General features: G+C 43.6%; 1 protein-coding gene across 1 annotated transcript in view; it reads right to left on the minus strand.

Moving 5' to 3' along the window:
* The window catches only part of LOC130478222 (multiple epidermal growth factor-like domains protein 6), a 239,285-nt gene that overhangs the window by 143,917 nt on the left and 81,127 nt on the right, over window positions 1–14,241 (minus strand). Inside the window, 1 exon segment of the mRNA XM_056850373.1 lies at window positions 13,205–13,215. Coding sequence (XP_056706351.1) covers window positions 13,205–13,215 — 11 coding nt within the window.

Raw genomic sequence — 14,241 nt, forward strand, 5'->3', positions numbered from 1 at the left:
CACTGAGAGGCAAGGGGGAAGCAGGGGGGCACTAGAGGTGGGCTCCTTCAACTGTGTTGTTCACTAATTTACAGTAGATCAAGCTATGGTAGCATGCTGGCAAATTTGTTGGCAACTATTATAATTTTTTCCAGACTTTGAAGAGCTGCTACCACTGGATCAAGTTGGTCCGTTTTGTTGAATAAATTTCAACTAAAAAGTTTTAATTTGATTTTGAATAGATGTGCAATTAATTATTACTGTTTAGAAAATTTATTGTTCTTATCTTCTTTAGTGCGTCATGCAAACCCCTATTTTGAATAATGCTTTTGATACGGTAGGGTAGGGGGGCGCTGGGGTTGAGTTTGTGGAACCAAGGGGGCGGTGGCCTGAAAAGCTTGGTAACCACTGCTCTGCAGCACAGTACACTTCCTCTGGGTGGTAGCCCTTTCCGCTTGATCCATACCAATGTTTATCAAGCGACCCCAAAGTGCTTAGCACAAGAGGAACACACTCAGCAATGGAAGACTGCCTTGATAAAGGCTGACAAGAAGTGTGTGCAGTTAAGGCATAGGATCCATGTTTCCACTTCCAGGTGCTTCATGTCCTCATTTGGATCAGGACCATGGTATGTGGGGGAATGGGAACTCAAGCTTTTCCCCCATGCCAATGTCCTATTTCCATAGAATCAAGAGAATAGAATCACAGAGTTGGAAGGGGCCATATAGGCCATCTAGTCCAACTCCCTGCTCAATGCAGGATCAGCCCAGACAAATCTTCATCCAATCGCTGCTTGAAGACTGCCAGAGAGGGGGCGCTCACCACCTCCTTAGGCAGCCAATTCTACTGTTGAAAAATTCTTATTGTAAAAATCCCCCCCCCTAATATTCAGTCGCAACCTTTCCGCCTGTAATTTAAACCGAGCCCCGTGGTGAAGAGTGGTAAGCAGCAGTACTGCAGTCCAAGCTCTACTCACGACCTGAGTTTGATCCCTCAGGTAGCCGGCTCTAGGTTGACTCAGCCTTCCATCCTTCCGAGGTTGGTCAAATGAGTACCCAGCTTGCTGGGGGTAAAGGGAAGACGACTGGGGAAGGCACTGGCAAACCACCCCGTAAACAAAGTCTGCCTAGTAAACGTCGGGATGTGACATCACCCCATGGATCAGGAATGACCTGGTGCTTGCACAGGGGACCTTTACCTTTACCTTTTTAAACTGATCCCAGGGAGTTGCTATTTTCCCTCCTAGGAAAACAGAAATGTACAGCTAGACTGTGACAGTCTTTGGAACTAGCTTATATATGAGGAGGAGATGAGTCATCTCTCCTCTGGCTCAGAGCATCTCTCCTCTGGCTCCAAGCATTTAAGCATTTACATAGGTATATGGATCCGGCTAGAGGAAGATAAAAGGTTCACTATCTAACTCTTCAGATTGTCACACCTGGAGGACAGAGACTGAAGGAAGCCAACAACTAGACTGTATCTCCACTTTGAGGGGAACAGGAAAGAAAACACTGACCCAGAGGGGGGTGGGCAAAAGCAGAATATAAATTCTCTAAATATGAAGAAGAAGCTCTTTCCCCCTCTTCTTCACCTTCTTTTTGCTATCTTGGCTCAACCCATGAGGTACTAAGCCTTTGGCACTCCACCTTGACCATGTGTCAAAGGTCAATGGGGAAAACCCCAGAATCTAGAGAACTGAGGTAACAGATGACTTAAATACTGCAACTCCAAGAGTAAACAGCCTATCCTAATAACAACATTGGTTACGGTATGTTTAGAGTTAGAGGACTGCATGTCATCTTTTCTTTATATCCTTGCTTTGTCAGATGCTTTTACTTACCATATGTGCACTCTGTATTTCTTTATAAAATTTCTTTCTATGTTGAATGCTAAAAGTCTGGTCTCTGTAACCATGCCAAGCCCCATTTAGACATGTTTTCTAAACACTGGTATGTGGGAAGGGGCAGCAGTTGATTGCTTCATCCCCAGTAGGCATAAACACAATAGTTTGTCCTCATGCTAACTACTACTCGATACATGGGAGACACAGCAAGCCGGTGGAGCCTTTACGCAGCCATGAGGTACGGAGTGCTGGAAGTACTAATCCTTTTAGCAGGAGATACTCTTCCAGATTAGGTGATGTCAGCAGTTATTACACAGTGAGAAGGTGGTGCCTTACAGAGAGCCAGTGTGGTGTAGTGGTTAAGAGCGGTGGTTTGGAGGGGTGGACTCTGATCTGGAGAACCGGCTTTGATTCCCCACTCCTCCACATGAGTGGCAGAGGCTAATCTGGTGAACTGGATTTGTTTCCCCACTCGTACACATGAAGCCAGCTGGGTGACCTTGGGCAAGTTACAGCTCTCTTAGAGCTCTCTCAGCCCCACATATCTCACAGGGTGTCTGTTGTGGGGAGTGGAAGGGAAGGTGATTGTAAGCCGGTTTGAGTCTCCCTTAAGTGGTAGAGAAAGTCGGCATATAAAAACCGACTCTTCTTCTTTTTCTTCAGGACAGAAACATGGCACGTGTCATGGAATTTCCTAACAACGGTATTACACCAAATAGATTGTGGGAAGGAATTTTTGATGGGGATAAAGGCAATACACAATTACAGAATGCAAGATTGTTAATTAATGGAATGCTAACTGACAAATTTGAAATTAAGAAAGGAACAAGACAAGGCTGTCCTTTATCACCTCTACTGTTCAACATTGCTACGAAAGTTTTGGCTAATAAAATAAGATCAAGTGACAAAATCAAAGGACTTATATTTGAAGACCAGGAGTATAAAATCAGAAGCTATGCAGATGATGTGGTGTTGATATGTCAAGACCCAAAACCTTCTGTGGCAGAAATAAAATACCAAATTGACCAGTTTAGTTATTTTTCAGGATACAAACTAAACAAACAGAAAACCAATATGATTCTCTTCAATTTGTCAAACAAAGAAAAATCAGAGATTTCAGAAATTTTGCAATGTCCAATTAAAAAAAAAATAGTGTTAAGTGCTTAGGAATCAAAATTCCAATTGGAAACGACTAACTATTTGACTTGAATTACAAAGAGACGTGGTCCAAAATCGAAAAAGACTTGGAAAGATGGGGCAGACTTCAAATTTCCTGGTTAGGCCGTATTTCAACAATCAAAATGAATGTGCTACCGAGAATGAACTTTTTGTTTCAGACGCTTCCAATTGACATCAGCAAAACTACGATAACTAAATGGCAAAGAACCATTAACAAATTTATTTGGAAAGGGAAGAAGTCCAGAGTCAGATTTGCGGTCCTACAAGATGCTAAAGAGAGAGGAGGACTTTCACTACCTAATTTACTTTTATACCATCAAGCTGCCGCATTGTTGGCTGTTACAAATTGGATATTACAACCTGAGAGCCGAGTAATTAGACTGGAAAAGGCTCTGTTAGAAAAAGGATTTAATTACTGGTCCAAGGCCGCAAAGACAATACCTAAGCATTTACCTCGAGAATCCACAACCTTTCATTTGATAAAAACATGGAATTTTCTAAAATCATTGGTCAGCCCGAGAGTGTCCAGATTGATGTCCCCAAAGGAAGTGTATATGGACTTCACGAGTCGAAAATCTAATGACTTCCTGAGGTATGGAGATTTAGTGAAAAAAGAAGGTCAGATCAAATCACTCGAAGAGAAGGAAATATCAGAATAACATGGTTGGCATATCACCAAGTGATACATGGATTAAAATCAGACTATCAAACATCAGATAATCCAACAAACTTTGAACAAATAGTAATGAAATCACAAGATCACCTACTTTCCCAAATCTACAAGATGTTATTAGACATGGAGACTGCGGAGGAACAAGTTAAGACATGCATGATAAAATGGATGCAAAATTTTGGCGAAATGATTCCAATGTGCGAATGGGGGAAAATGTGGAAATCTGGAATAAAATTCTCAAGATCCCAGGACGTTCGAGAAAACTGGTACAAAATGTTCTACAGATGGTGTTTTGCACCTAAAGACTTACAAAAAATGTATAAATCTAACCAAGCGAACTGTTGGAAGTGCTCAGAGACTGAAGGGGCTTTTTTTTCCATCAATGGTGGACTTGTAAAAAGGCCCAGAGATATTGGAAGCAAATTTATAAAGAGAGTATGGCAATACTCCAGGTGGAATTTGATTTAAGCTTAAAATTTATGCTCCTAGGGATTATTCCAATTCAACTGCAAGCTACGCAGAAGGAATTCTTTCAGTACGCGGTTACTGCAGCGAGGGTTTTATATGCAAGATATTGGAAAAATAAAGAGACACCTGGACTAAGGGAATGGATTACAAAAAGGATGGAATTTGCTGCCATGGCAAGGCTCTCCAATCAATTACAGGGAAAACAGAATGAAGAGCACCAACAGAAATGGCAACCGTTTTATGACCAGTATGGATGATAATGTTCTTATTTTAGATTTGTTTATAAAATCATCATGAATAGTATTGTATTTAAATTATAGCTAAGTGTAGAAACATAGTAACAGATATAATGCAGTAATAGTTAGAGAGTTCCAGATAAATAATGGTTTATAAAAAGGAAATATTTGATTCAAACGATAAGTTTTATTTAGCATGATTATGGAGATGGGTTACAAGGTACGCATAAAATGTAAAATTATCCCCTTTTGTTTCCCCTTTCCCCTCCTACTCCCTCTTTCAATTCTGCATCCTAAAAATCAATAAAAATTATTTTTTTTTAAAAAAGGACAGAAACCTGGGACAGCGGTAGAAATGGACCAAAGGGAATGGGGCTTGTGAGACCATTTCCTGAGAATAATAGGTTATTCTTTCAGAAAAAAAGGCATAATCACAAAATGTGACATTAATTAATTAATTACGACCCCCCTCTTTTTCCCTAACGATGACCCAAAGCAGCTTACATCATTCTCCTCTCCTCCATTTTATCCTCACAACAGCCCTGTGAGGTAGGTTAGGACGAGCGAGTTTGACTGGCCAAGGTCATCCACCAAGCTTCTATGGTGCGAGTTGGGATTTGAACACAGGTCTCCCGGACACTAGTCCCAACAGTCTTAACAACTACACCATTCTGGTTAAGCCAGAAAGGGAAGCAAATATGCCACAAGAGCATTAAATCACAAAACATGAAAAACTCTAGAAGCATACAATCATATAACCATTTTTTAAAAGGAATACTGTGTCCCAGTTAGTTGATTTAATGAGACGTGTTAGAACAAGTGGAGGCTGAATGTCACGGGAGTGCATCTTGTCCTAAGTTTTTCTAGGGCTCTCTCCCCCCTTTCTCTTCAAGGACAAAACAACACATAGGAAAGATAATTAGACTACATCTATTTAAAACTTGCAGAGAGACCCGCAGGGAAGCCGCTTTTCCCTGATATTTCAATTGCCTAATTAGGTTTGGGAAACCTCTTCGCCAACCTGTGGCCAAAGGGGCAGAACCAGTATCAAGCACATTACAGCAAAACACTCCAGATTAGGCACCTAAGAACAGATGGTAGAAAAGCAACATTTTCTAGCGAGTAGTCATTTCCAAAGTATCTAAACGGGGAATGTCCCTTTTGAAGAAAACGTACGAGGTACATTTTTGCACCATTTCCTACTTTTATCTCATCTTTCCCCCTCAGTCCTCAGTTGTCATAAATAAGCATTTACATACTCAGAAGATATTAGTTTCCTTTGTCATTCATAATTTACATGCTAAATACAAGATAAATTCTTTGGTATTTAATCCGTGTGGTTTTGTGGTCTTTTTGTACGCCAGTAATTGAAGAAGAGTTGGCTTTTATACCTCACCTTTCTCTGCGGTAAGGAGTCTCAAAGCTCCTTACGATCACCTTCCCTCCACCCCCCACAACAGGCACCCTGTGAGGTAGATCGGACTGAGAGAGTTCTGAGAGAACTGTGACTAGCCCAAGGTCACCCAGCAGGCTTCATGTGGAGGAGTGGGGAATCAAACCTGGATCCCCAGGTTAGAGTCCACCGCTATGGTAACCAGAGAATTAAGGGGAATTTGAGAAATTCCTCCTGGGATATATGATTCCCAATACAGGTGCAACTGTGAAGAATTTGCCCCTTCCCCAAAGCAATATTGAGTAAAGGAAAAAAGAGAAGAGTTTTTTTTTAAAAGGTCTTCTATCATATACATTGAAGAAACACTCTAGTTACTAAGAGAAATAAGCTTATACATCAAACTTTCCCCCTATTAGTGGAATGGGAAAAGCAGGCAGGTGGAAGAATTAAGATGAGGGTGCAATTCTTCTTACTGAGGTCTAGTAACTCAGGACCACGACCACTCCCATGAATTACTTATGCCCTTGCAATGGGGAAACCCACGGAGAGTATTGTAGTCCAGATGTATATGAATCCAACTGTCAGTACAGAGAAAACAAGATAAATATCCATAAATACCACTTCTTCATTGATGGCAAAGGAAGCAACAGTGCTTTGGATATTACAAACCACAAGCTATATTTCCTTATTAAAACAAAGTGTGTTTTGTGCAGTCCTGACTGTGGCATTTACCCTAATTGCACCAGGTTGTTCTGAACAACACCCAGCTCAACTACCCTGAAAACTGCATCCGTAATTATATGCAATCTCATGTCTTCATGCTTGGCAGATGCCAAAGGTGATCATTAGTAGAAATAAAAACCCTCTTAATTTCCATGTCAGCCTTTGCAGATCAAAAGGATTCACGCTCGGAGCCGAGAAGAGGCCACTCCAAGCTTTTGCGTCCCAGAGTGGCTGTGACCTTGCGATCTGACTACATGTCAGCCAGCTCATATTGATGTACAGCCATGGTAAATGCACTTGCAGCCACTGACAAACAGAATTTTACATCTTTCAGGGTATATTTTCCACCCTAGCAACTGGAAAGCGTCAGGTGATCTTTGACGCCGAGTCCTACAACGGTAGCAAGATGGCAGAAGTCTGCTCTGAAATATTTACAAAGGGTGCTTGTATTCATGATAAATTCATTTGTACAAAACATCTGTAGAACAGCAGAGTCATAATGTCACAAGGTATACATATTAAGGCAGGTGTCCCCCAATCTTTTTGAGCCTGTGTGCACAAAATTCCGACACAGCATGGTGGGTGCAGTAACAAAATGGCTGCCACAAAATGGCTGCCGCAGGAGGCGGAGCCAGACACAAAATGATTGCCACAGCTTAACCTCAGTAACACAGTGGAGATCCTTGTGCTGTGGTGGCAGCTGCCGCCAAACCAACATTTAGAAAAATCTGCACAGCCAGTCAAATCTCCGATAGTAATTCAGGATCCTTGCTGGGCAAAAGCCTTACCTGCCCCCACCAACTTCCTAAAAACACTTGGTGAGCACCAGAAAAGGTGTCGGCAGGCACTATGGCACCCATGGGCACCAAGTTGGGACTCCTGTATTAAGGTCATGGAGAGTGCTATCAACTTAATGTTGCACTGGCATGGAGTTGCATGCAAACACACAATAGAGAACTTCATGCACTACAGACTGGGAAATTCCTGGTGATTTGGGGGGACATAGCCTGGGGGGGAAGGTTTAAGGAAATGAGAGACTTCAGCAGTGTATAACGCCACATGGTCTACCTTCCAAAGCAGCCGTTTTCTCCAGGGAAATTGATCTCTGTAGTCAGAAGATCAGTTGTAATTCTGGGAGATCTCCAAGCTCTATCTGGGGGTTGGCAACCCTAATCCAGAGAGTTCAGTTTAAGCAACAGCCATCGTAAGATAATATTGGCTGATATTATCAGCAGCAATGATGTCGTGTGACACCTGACAATACCACCATCGCCTCTGCAAGGCACTGACAAATAACTGCAGTCTAAACCCTCCTGGAAAGTGTTTGAGACCACTTTACAAGAGATTTGCAATGCACATGGTTTGTGCAAGAACTGGGCCAAGAAGTTTAAAAGCCTTGCATAATTTTGGGCCCACCAAGCTGAAAGAGGCTTGCCAGCAATGTACTTAGGGTTGCCAACCTCCAGGTGGTGGCTGGAGATCTCCGGCTATTACAACTGATCTCCAGGCTACAGAGATCAGTTCACCCAGAGAAAATGGCCACTTTGGAAGGTGGACTATGGCAACGAAGCCCCTCCCCTCCTCAAACCCTGCCCTTCTCAGGCTCCACCCCCAAATCTCCAGGTATTGCCCAACCCACAGCTGGCATCCCTGCATGTACTGCATCCGTCAACATACTTGACACCTTTTGGCCCATTATGTGCGTTCAACCCTGGGCAAACAGCAAAAGCAGGCAGTTCAGGGTGCCCCCGTTGGACCACCTTCCATTAATACATTCAGCTGGACAGCTACAATTCATGCAGGCCTGAGTGACAGCTATATGAATCTTCCTTACAGCAAGTCAGACCGTTGGTCCATATACATCGGTGCTGTTCACCTGGGTTGGCACTGGCAGTTCAGATCTCAGGCAGAGAAAAGACACTGCAGGTACCAAAATGTGTTCTAGCCAGTAACTGGTCATTTTCACTGCAAATTTTCCCCCACATCTGGTCAGAGTTTATACTACTCTTTGTTTTCTCAACCACCGATTCACTTATACCCTGCTATCTATTGATCACTGGTATACACTGACACCAACATTCATTGAGGTCTTAAAATTGTTGAAGTATATCCAGACTATATATCAATGGGTTATAGATCAAATCAAGCCTGAACTGACCCTAGAAGCTAAAATGACTAAACTGCGGCTATCGTATTTTGGTCACGCCATGAGACAAGAGTCACTGGAAAAGACAGTCATGCTAGGAAAAGTTGAGGGCAGCAGGAAAAGAGGAAGACCCAACAAGAGATGGATTGACTCAATAAAGGAAGCCACAGCCTTCAATTTGAAAGATCTGAGCAAGGCTGTCAAAGATAGGACATTTTGGAGGACTTTCATTCATAGGCTCGCCATGAGTCGGAAGCGACTCGACAGCACTTAACACACAACATATCCAGACTAAATACTGTCGGAGGCTTTCACGGTCAGAGTTCATCAGTTCTTGTAGGTTATCCGGGCTGTGTGACCATGGTCTTGGTATTTTCTTTCCTGATGTTTCGCCAGCAGCTGTGGCAGGCATCTTCAGAGGAGTAACACTGAAGGACAGTATCCAGACTGCTCAACTGAGATTCGGTCCACGTATCACTCCAAACACAAAGAAACATACACCTCTTTCCTTCACATTTTGTAACATGGTCTGCTTGCATCTCAGAGCAAGACAAAGAGGATGCCATGTTATGCTGGAAGAGTTCTAACTTCACCCCACCTCCCAGATTTGGGGGGGGGGGTGGAGTTTGCAGAAGAAGCCAGGAACCTATCTACTGTTGTTGAATGCAAACTCTGTGGATGGATAGATGTAGAAGAGGGTTGGATCCAGACTAACGTTTCTGCAGGCACAAGGATTTCAACCCATGGAGGGTGATTTTCCTGCCCACCCCCCGCATCCAGCAGCTCCAAATGCCCCCTGAAATCCTGGTCTTGGGAATGAGGTATGGTGGGGCCTGGAGATCCCCCAGAATCACAACTGATCTCCAGGTAATAGAGAGCAGTTCCCCTGGAGAAAATGGCTGCTTTGGATGGTGGACTCTATGGCATCCCTTCCCTGCTGAGCTCCCTCCCTCCTCAAAGCCCACAGTCCTCAGACCCCACCCCCAAATGCTCAGGAGTTTCCCAACCAGGAGCTTACAATCCAGAGGGAGGGGCCTGAGGAACACAATTTCCAGGGACCTTTCAGGCTGCTGGGAGTGTGTGTGTGGGAGGGGGGGAGAAAATTGCACTCTGTGAGTTGTATCCTTGCACACATGGAAACATCTCTGATGGATCCAAGGCTGATAATTTTACCTTTCGTTTTCATCTATGTCGCTGAAGGCAGTATATATATATATACTGCTATTACTGTAATGCCTGTAATCATTATTAATATTTGAATGTATGCTTTTATGTTCAGTCTGCATATTTGCACTTATAGAAATGCTAAGGCCAGAATATAAGGGCTGGTTTAGAACAATATGTATTCATATGCACATACATGGAGGCTTTGGGAAGGTGGCACCCGGGAGCCATGGGCCAGTAAATCAGCCTGTCTGTGCTTGGTACAGCCTTCCACTAATACACAGCTCAAAGTTACCTTCTGCTTAAGGAATGTGTTTTGTGCTTCCAAGATCACAAGACCTAGCATCTGCTTAGAGACAGCTTCAACCAATCTCTATACACTATGTTAATGAAAGTAAAGTAAGCAATCAATGTGTAGTTAGTCTACGTAATTGGAACATCCCTAACCAGAAGTTATAATTGGGGTGGCAATCCTTTGTTTAGTGTGTGCGAGCTGTCCTGCGCCTTAGGGCAGCCCTCACCCGGTATGTATTATTAAGCTTAATAAACAAACTGCTTTAAATAATCAACCTCTTCCTGTTTTATGGTCATTGGGACTTAATACCATAATGCAGGGTCTTCATTACAACCGATCTGCAGCCGAAAGAGATCAGTTCACCTGGAGAAAATGGCCGCTTTGGCAACTGGACTCTATGGAAAACCTCCCACCGGTGGCAAAGAGGGACCAGGCAACCCCAATGTACACACACTCACAAGCGGAGACCCGCAAGAAACTTGCAGGAGCAGCTATCCCATTCCCTCCCTTTGCTTCATTTTCTTTCCCCCTACTTCTATCGGTATCTCACTCTTTCTCCCTCCTGCCACCCCTTCTCTTACTCTCTCTCCACTCCATGTCTGTCACTTTCCCTGTCTTTCTGCCCCCACCCCTTCACTCTCTCTTCATGTCCCCCATCTCCCTCCCAGCTGCCCAGGGAGGGAGATGGAGATTTGGGGGTGGAGCCTTGGGAGGGTGAGGTTTGGGGAAGGAAGCAACTGCAGGGTATAATGCCATAGATTCCACCCTAGTCAGGCCTGGCCCCAATGAGTCCTCCCTCAAAGGCCAAAGTAAGCCTGGAAAGGACCTTGCACTCTCCCCCTGCTTTTTTATTCACAGAAACCTGGTCTGGAATGCTGTGGTTGCCTAGCAACAGCTACTGAGGGAATCTGTTGCTTAAAGCTGCAGGAGCTCCTTTTATCATTTTCAGTTTTTAACCCCCAGCAATGTATTTTTTAAAAGATTTCACATTTTTCTGCAAACTTGGGGCCCTTTTCAGGTTTGTAAAAAGATCAATCATGCCCATTCACAGTGCCAGTCACCAAATTTAAGTATCTAAAAATTTGGCTAAGATGCACACACACACACATGTATATGCATGTAATTATTTAAAGTTATATATTTTTCCCCCATGCATGCAGGGCCTTGCTTTGAGCTTCTGATTCAATTCCAAAAGTATACACTCAAGGGGAAAAAAGAGGAAACACTCATGCACAACTATTCAACATGGTGGGGGGACACAAACTTTTTACGAAAGTCATTAACGTAGCAAAAGAAAATTATTTCCCATTTGTCAAAGACTTTAGGGAGGTCAGGAGATAATCGGAATGACAGATGAATAGAGGAGTCTCTCTCCAAGTGATCTATAAAGAAAATCAATCAATGCCATTTGCACAGCCTTTTGGGAAATTATGCTTCCTGTGATGTTCCAGATCTGTCCTGTATGGGTGTTGCAGCTCATACTCTAAAAATATATATCAATAATTGCACTAAACAGTGTGTCCAGCTTTCCTCTTAGCCACACTCAATGCAAATCTGGATTAATGCAGCTCTTCAGCACCTTCAGTTCAAAAGAAATCCTGGAGGTGACCCATTTCCTTTTCTGCCAAACAGTTTAGCACAGGAAAAACCAGCTGCAGGGGAACAATCCCTGTTTACAGATCTTGCTCTGGGGAGCTTCAGGAACAACTAAAAAACTCAGCCCTTTTCCTCGATGAGGCCACAGAGGGGGGCAAAGGAATAAGCTGGAGCCATTTTATACCCCTGCAGTGCATATAACCACAACTGTTGTGGTGGATGAAATGAAAATCTTGATTGTTTCCGTGGATGGGAAAGGGAGGGTGGGTTTAGGATGAGCACCATTCACTAGATACTTAGCCCCAATCTATTTATTCATGATTTGTTTACTTCATTTATACCCCTCCCTTGTCCCCAATGAGGACCAATAGCATCTGATGTCATTCTTCATTTTATCATCCCAACAACCCTGTGAGGTTGGTTAGGCTAAGAGTGTGTGACTGGCCCAAAGTCACCCATTAACACTCCATGACAGAGTGGGAATTCGAACCTGGGTCTCCCAGATCCTAATCTGATACTCTGACTACCACGCCACACCAGCAATGCAGTGAAGTGACAGAGAAGAGACTCCTGAGAGAGTACAGACTATAACTCTTTAGACTATAAGCGGGGACAGCCATTTCGAGTGTCCCACTACATTAAATATATATACATATGTTGCTTAAGTTGTTCAACTACATGAGAGGCAAGTCCCGAATCAATTACTACAAATGTTTGCTAGTGAAACTAGCCCCACGCAGAGCACTCTGCTTAGACACTTTGCACCTGTGCAGTAGCTGATTGTGCTATAGGGCCAGGTCCTTGAAGCTCATGACTGCTTTTGCTCAAGTCCCACAATTACATCATCTCATTTACCAGAAAGAGGGCCACAGCTGGTTCCTCAAATAGACCGACTTGCCTTGCAAAGCACAGAATCGCTTGTAGTTCATCCCTTCGTTGCACTTGTGCAGACACCTCAAGTGCAGACACCTCTTTTAAACAACCCACATCAGATAGACTGCACTGCCCACTTTTTGTGCGTACTTTATCAAGCAACATCTTTGAGAAGTGATTGCAAGAACTGAATGTTCAATGGGTCCATAGGCAGACACAGAAGGTACATATAGATATCTAAGTAGTAAGTCTCGATTTAAAACACCTCAAACTGATTTGTGTCCTTTACTGTGTGCTTGTCAAACAATGAGGTGGTGGCAGCAGGCAGGGCTGATTGCTGCCACAAAGCAGTCTAGTGGTGCAAATCAGATACATCCAAATTTGCATCTCATCAACTCGCTGAATGATCAACTCCTAGTTTGCAACCTGTGAGCAGGATGTGAACCGAACTGGCAGATGATCAGTCATGACTGGTGCAAAAATGGAAAACCAGCACATCAATCAGGAAACAGGCATGGCTAGAAATTTTATTCCCATTGTACTAATTTTCCATTTGCAGAGCTATTTTTACATGGCACAGCATTCAAAAATGGCACCCTCACTCCCACATTGAATTGGCACAGTCTGCTTTAGTACCATACTTTATTCTCTCACCTCATTCTACTGCTTGCTGAAGTCCAAGCTGAGATTTATCTCAGCGAGAAATAAAGTCAACATCCACCTTTATTGAAGAACAGGTTCCTGACAGGAAGGAAGAGGGTGCTTCCCATATTATGACCAATCTTCGTAACAGTCTGCCTTCCTTTATATTTCCTATCTTCCAAGTAAGGTATGGGTACAGAGAGAGGGGGGCATAATAGTTAGGAGCCAGGGTGCACTTTAAGGCCAAGGGCCAGAGGCCAGAAGCAAGGTTGAGATCAGACAGAGGACCAGAAGTCCAAAGAAGAAATCCAAAACGAAAGAGCTGAAGGCAATAATCAGGGATCAAGATAAGGCAGAGGGTAAGACGTCTGAATGAACAACAAGGGCTGAAGGTGAGAAGCATAACCTTAGGCAGTCAGGGTTAAATTCCAGAAAGTCAGGATGGTTTAGGCAAGGGAGCGAACCAGCTAAGCTCATTCTGAGACAGGTCTGCACAAGTTGACTGAAGAGCAGCTGAGGCGGCCAAGGCTTTACAGGGCTTAAAGTCAGCATGGTGTAGTGGTTAGGAGTAGTGGACTCATGACAGATGATCCAGTCATGACTGGTGCAAAGGGAAAGCCATCTGGAGAACCGGGTTTGATTCCCCACTCCTACACATGACAGGTGGACTCTAATCTGGTGAACTGGTTTGGTTTCCCCACTCCTGCACGTGAAGCCAGCTGAATGACCTTGGACTAGTCACAGTTTCCTCTGAACTCTCTCAGCCCCATCTACCTCACAAAGTGTCTGTTGGGGAGGGGGAGGCGATTGTATGCTACTTTGAGATTCCTTAAAAGGTAAAGAAAAAGCAGGGTAGAAAAACCAACTCTTCTTCTTCCTCTTCTTTGTGAGTGGCTCCTGGAAGGATATGATTAAACCCAGTCAAGAGATCCCGCAAAGTGTAGTTTAGGAGATTATGTTCTGATATTTAGACTGCAACAGTTAGCCTTATGACACAGGTTGTCAGGGGTCTGGGTTTCCCACCCACAACA

This window comes from Euleptes europaea, chromosome 5 (assembly GCF_029931775.1).
Source record: "Euleptes europaea isolate rEulEur1 chromosome 5, rEulEur1.hap1, whole genome shotgun sequence".
NCBI classification, from domain to species: Eukaryota; Metazoa; Chordata; class Lepidosauria; order Squamata; family Sphaerodactylidae; genus Euleptes; species Euleptes europaea.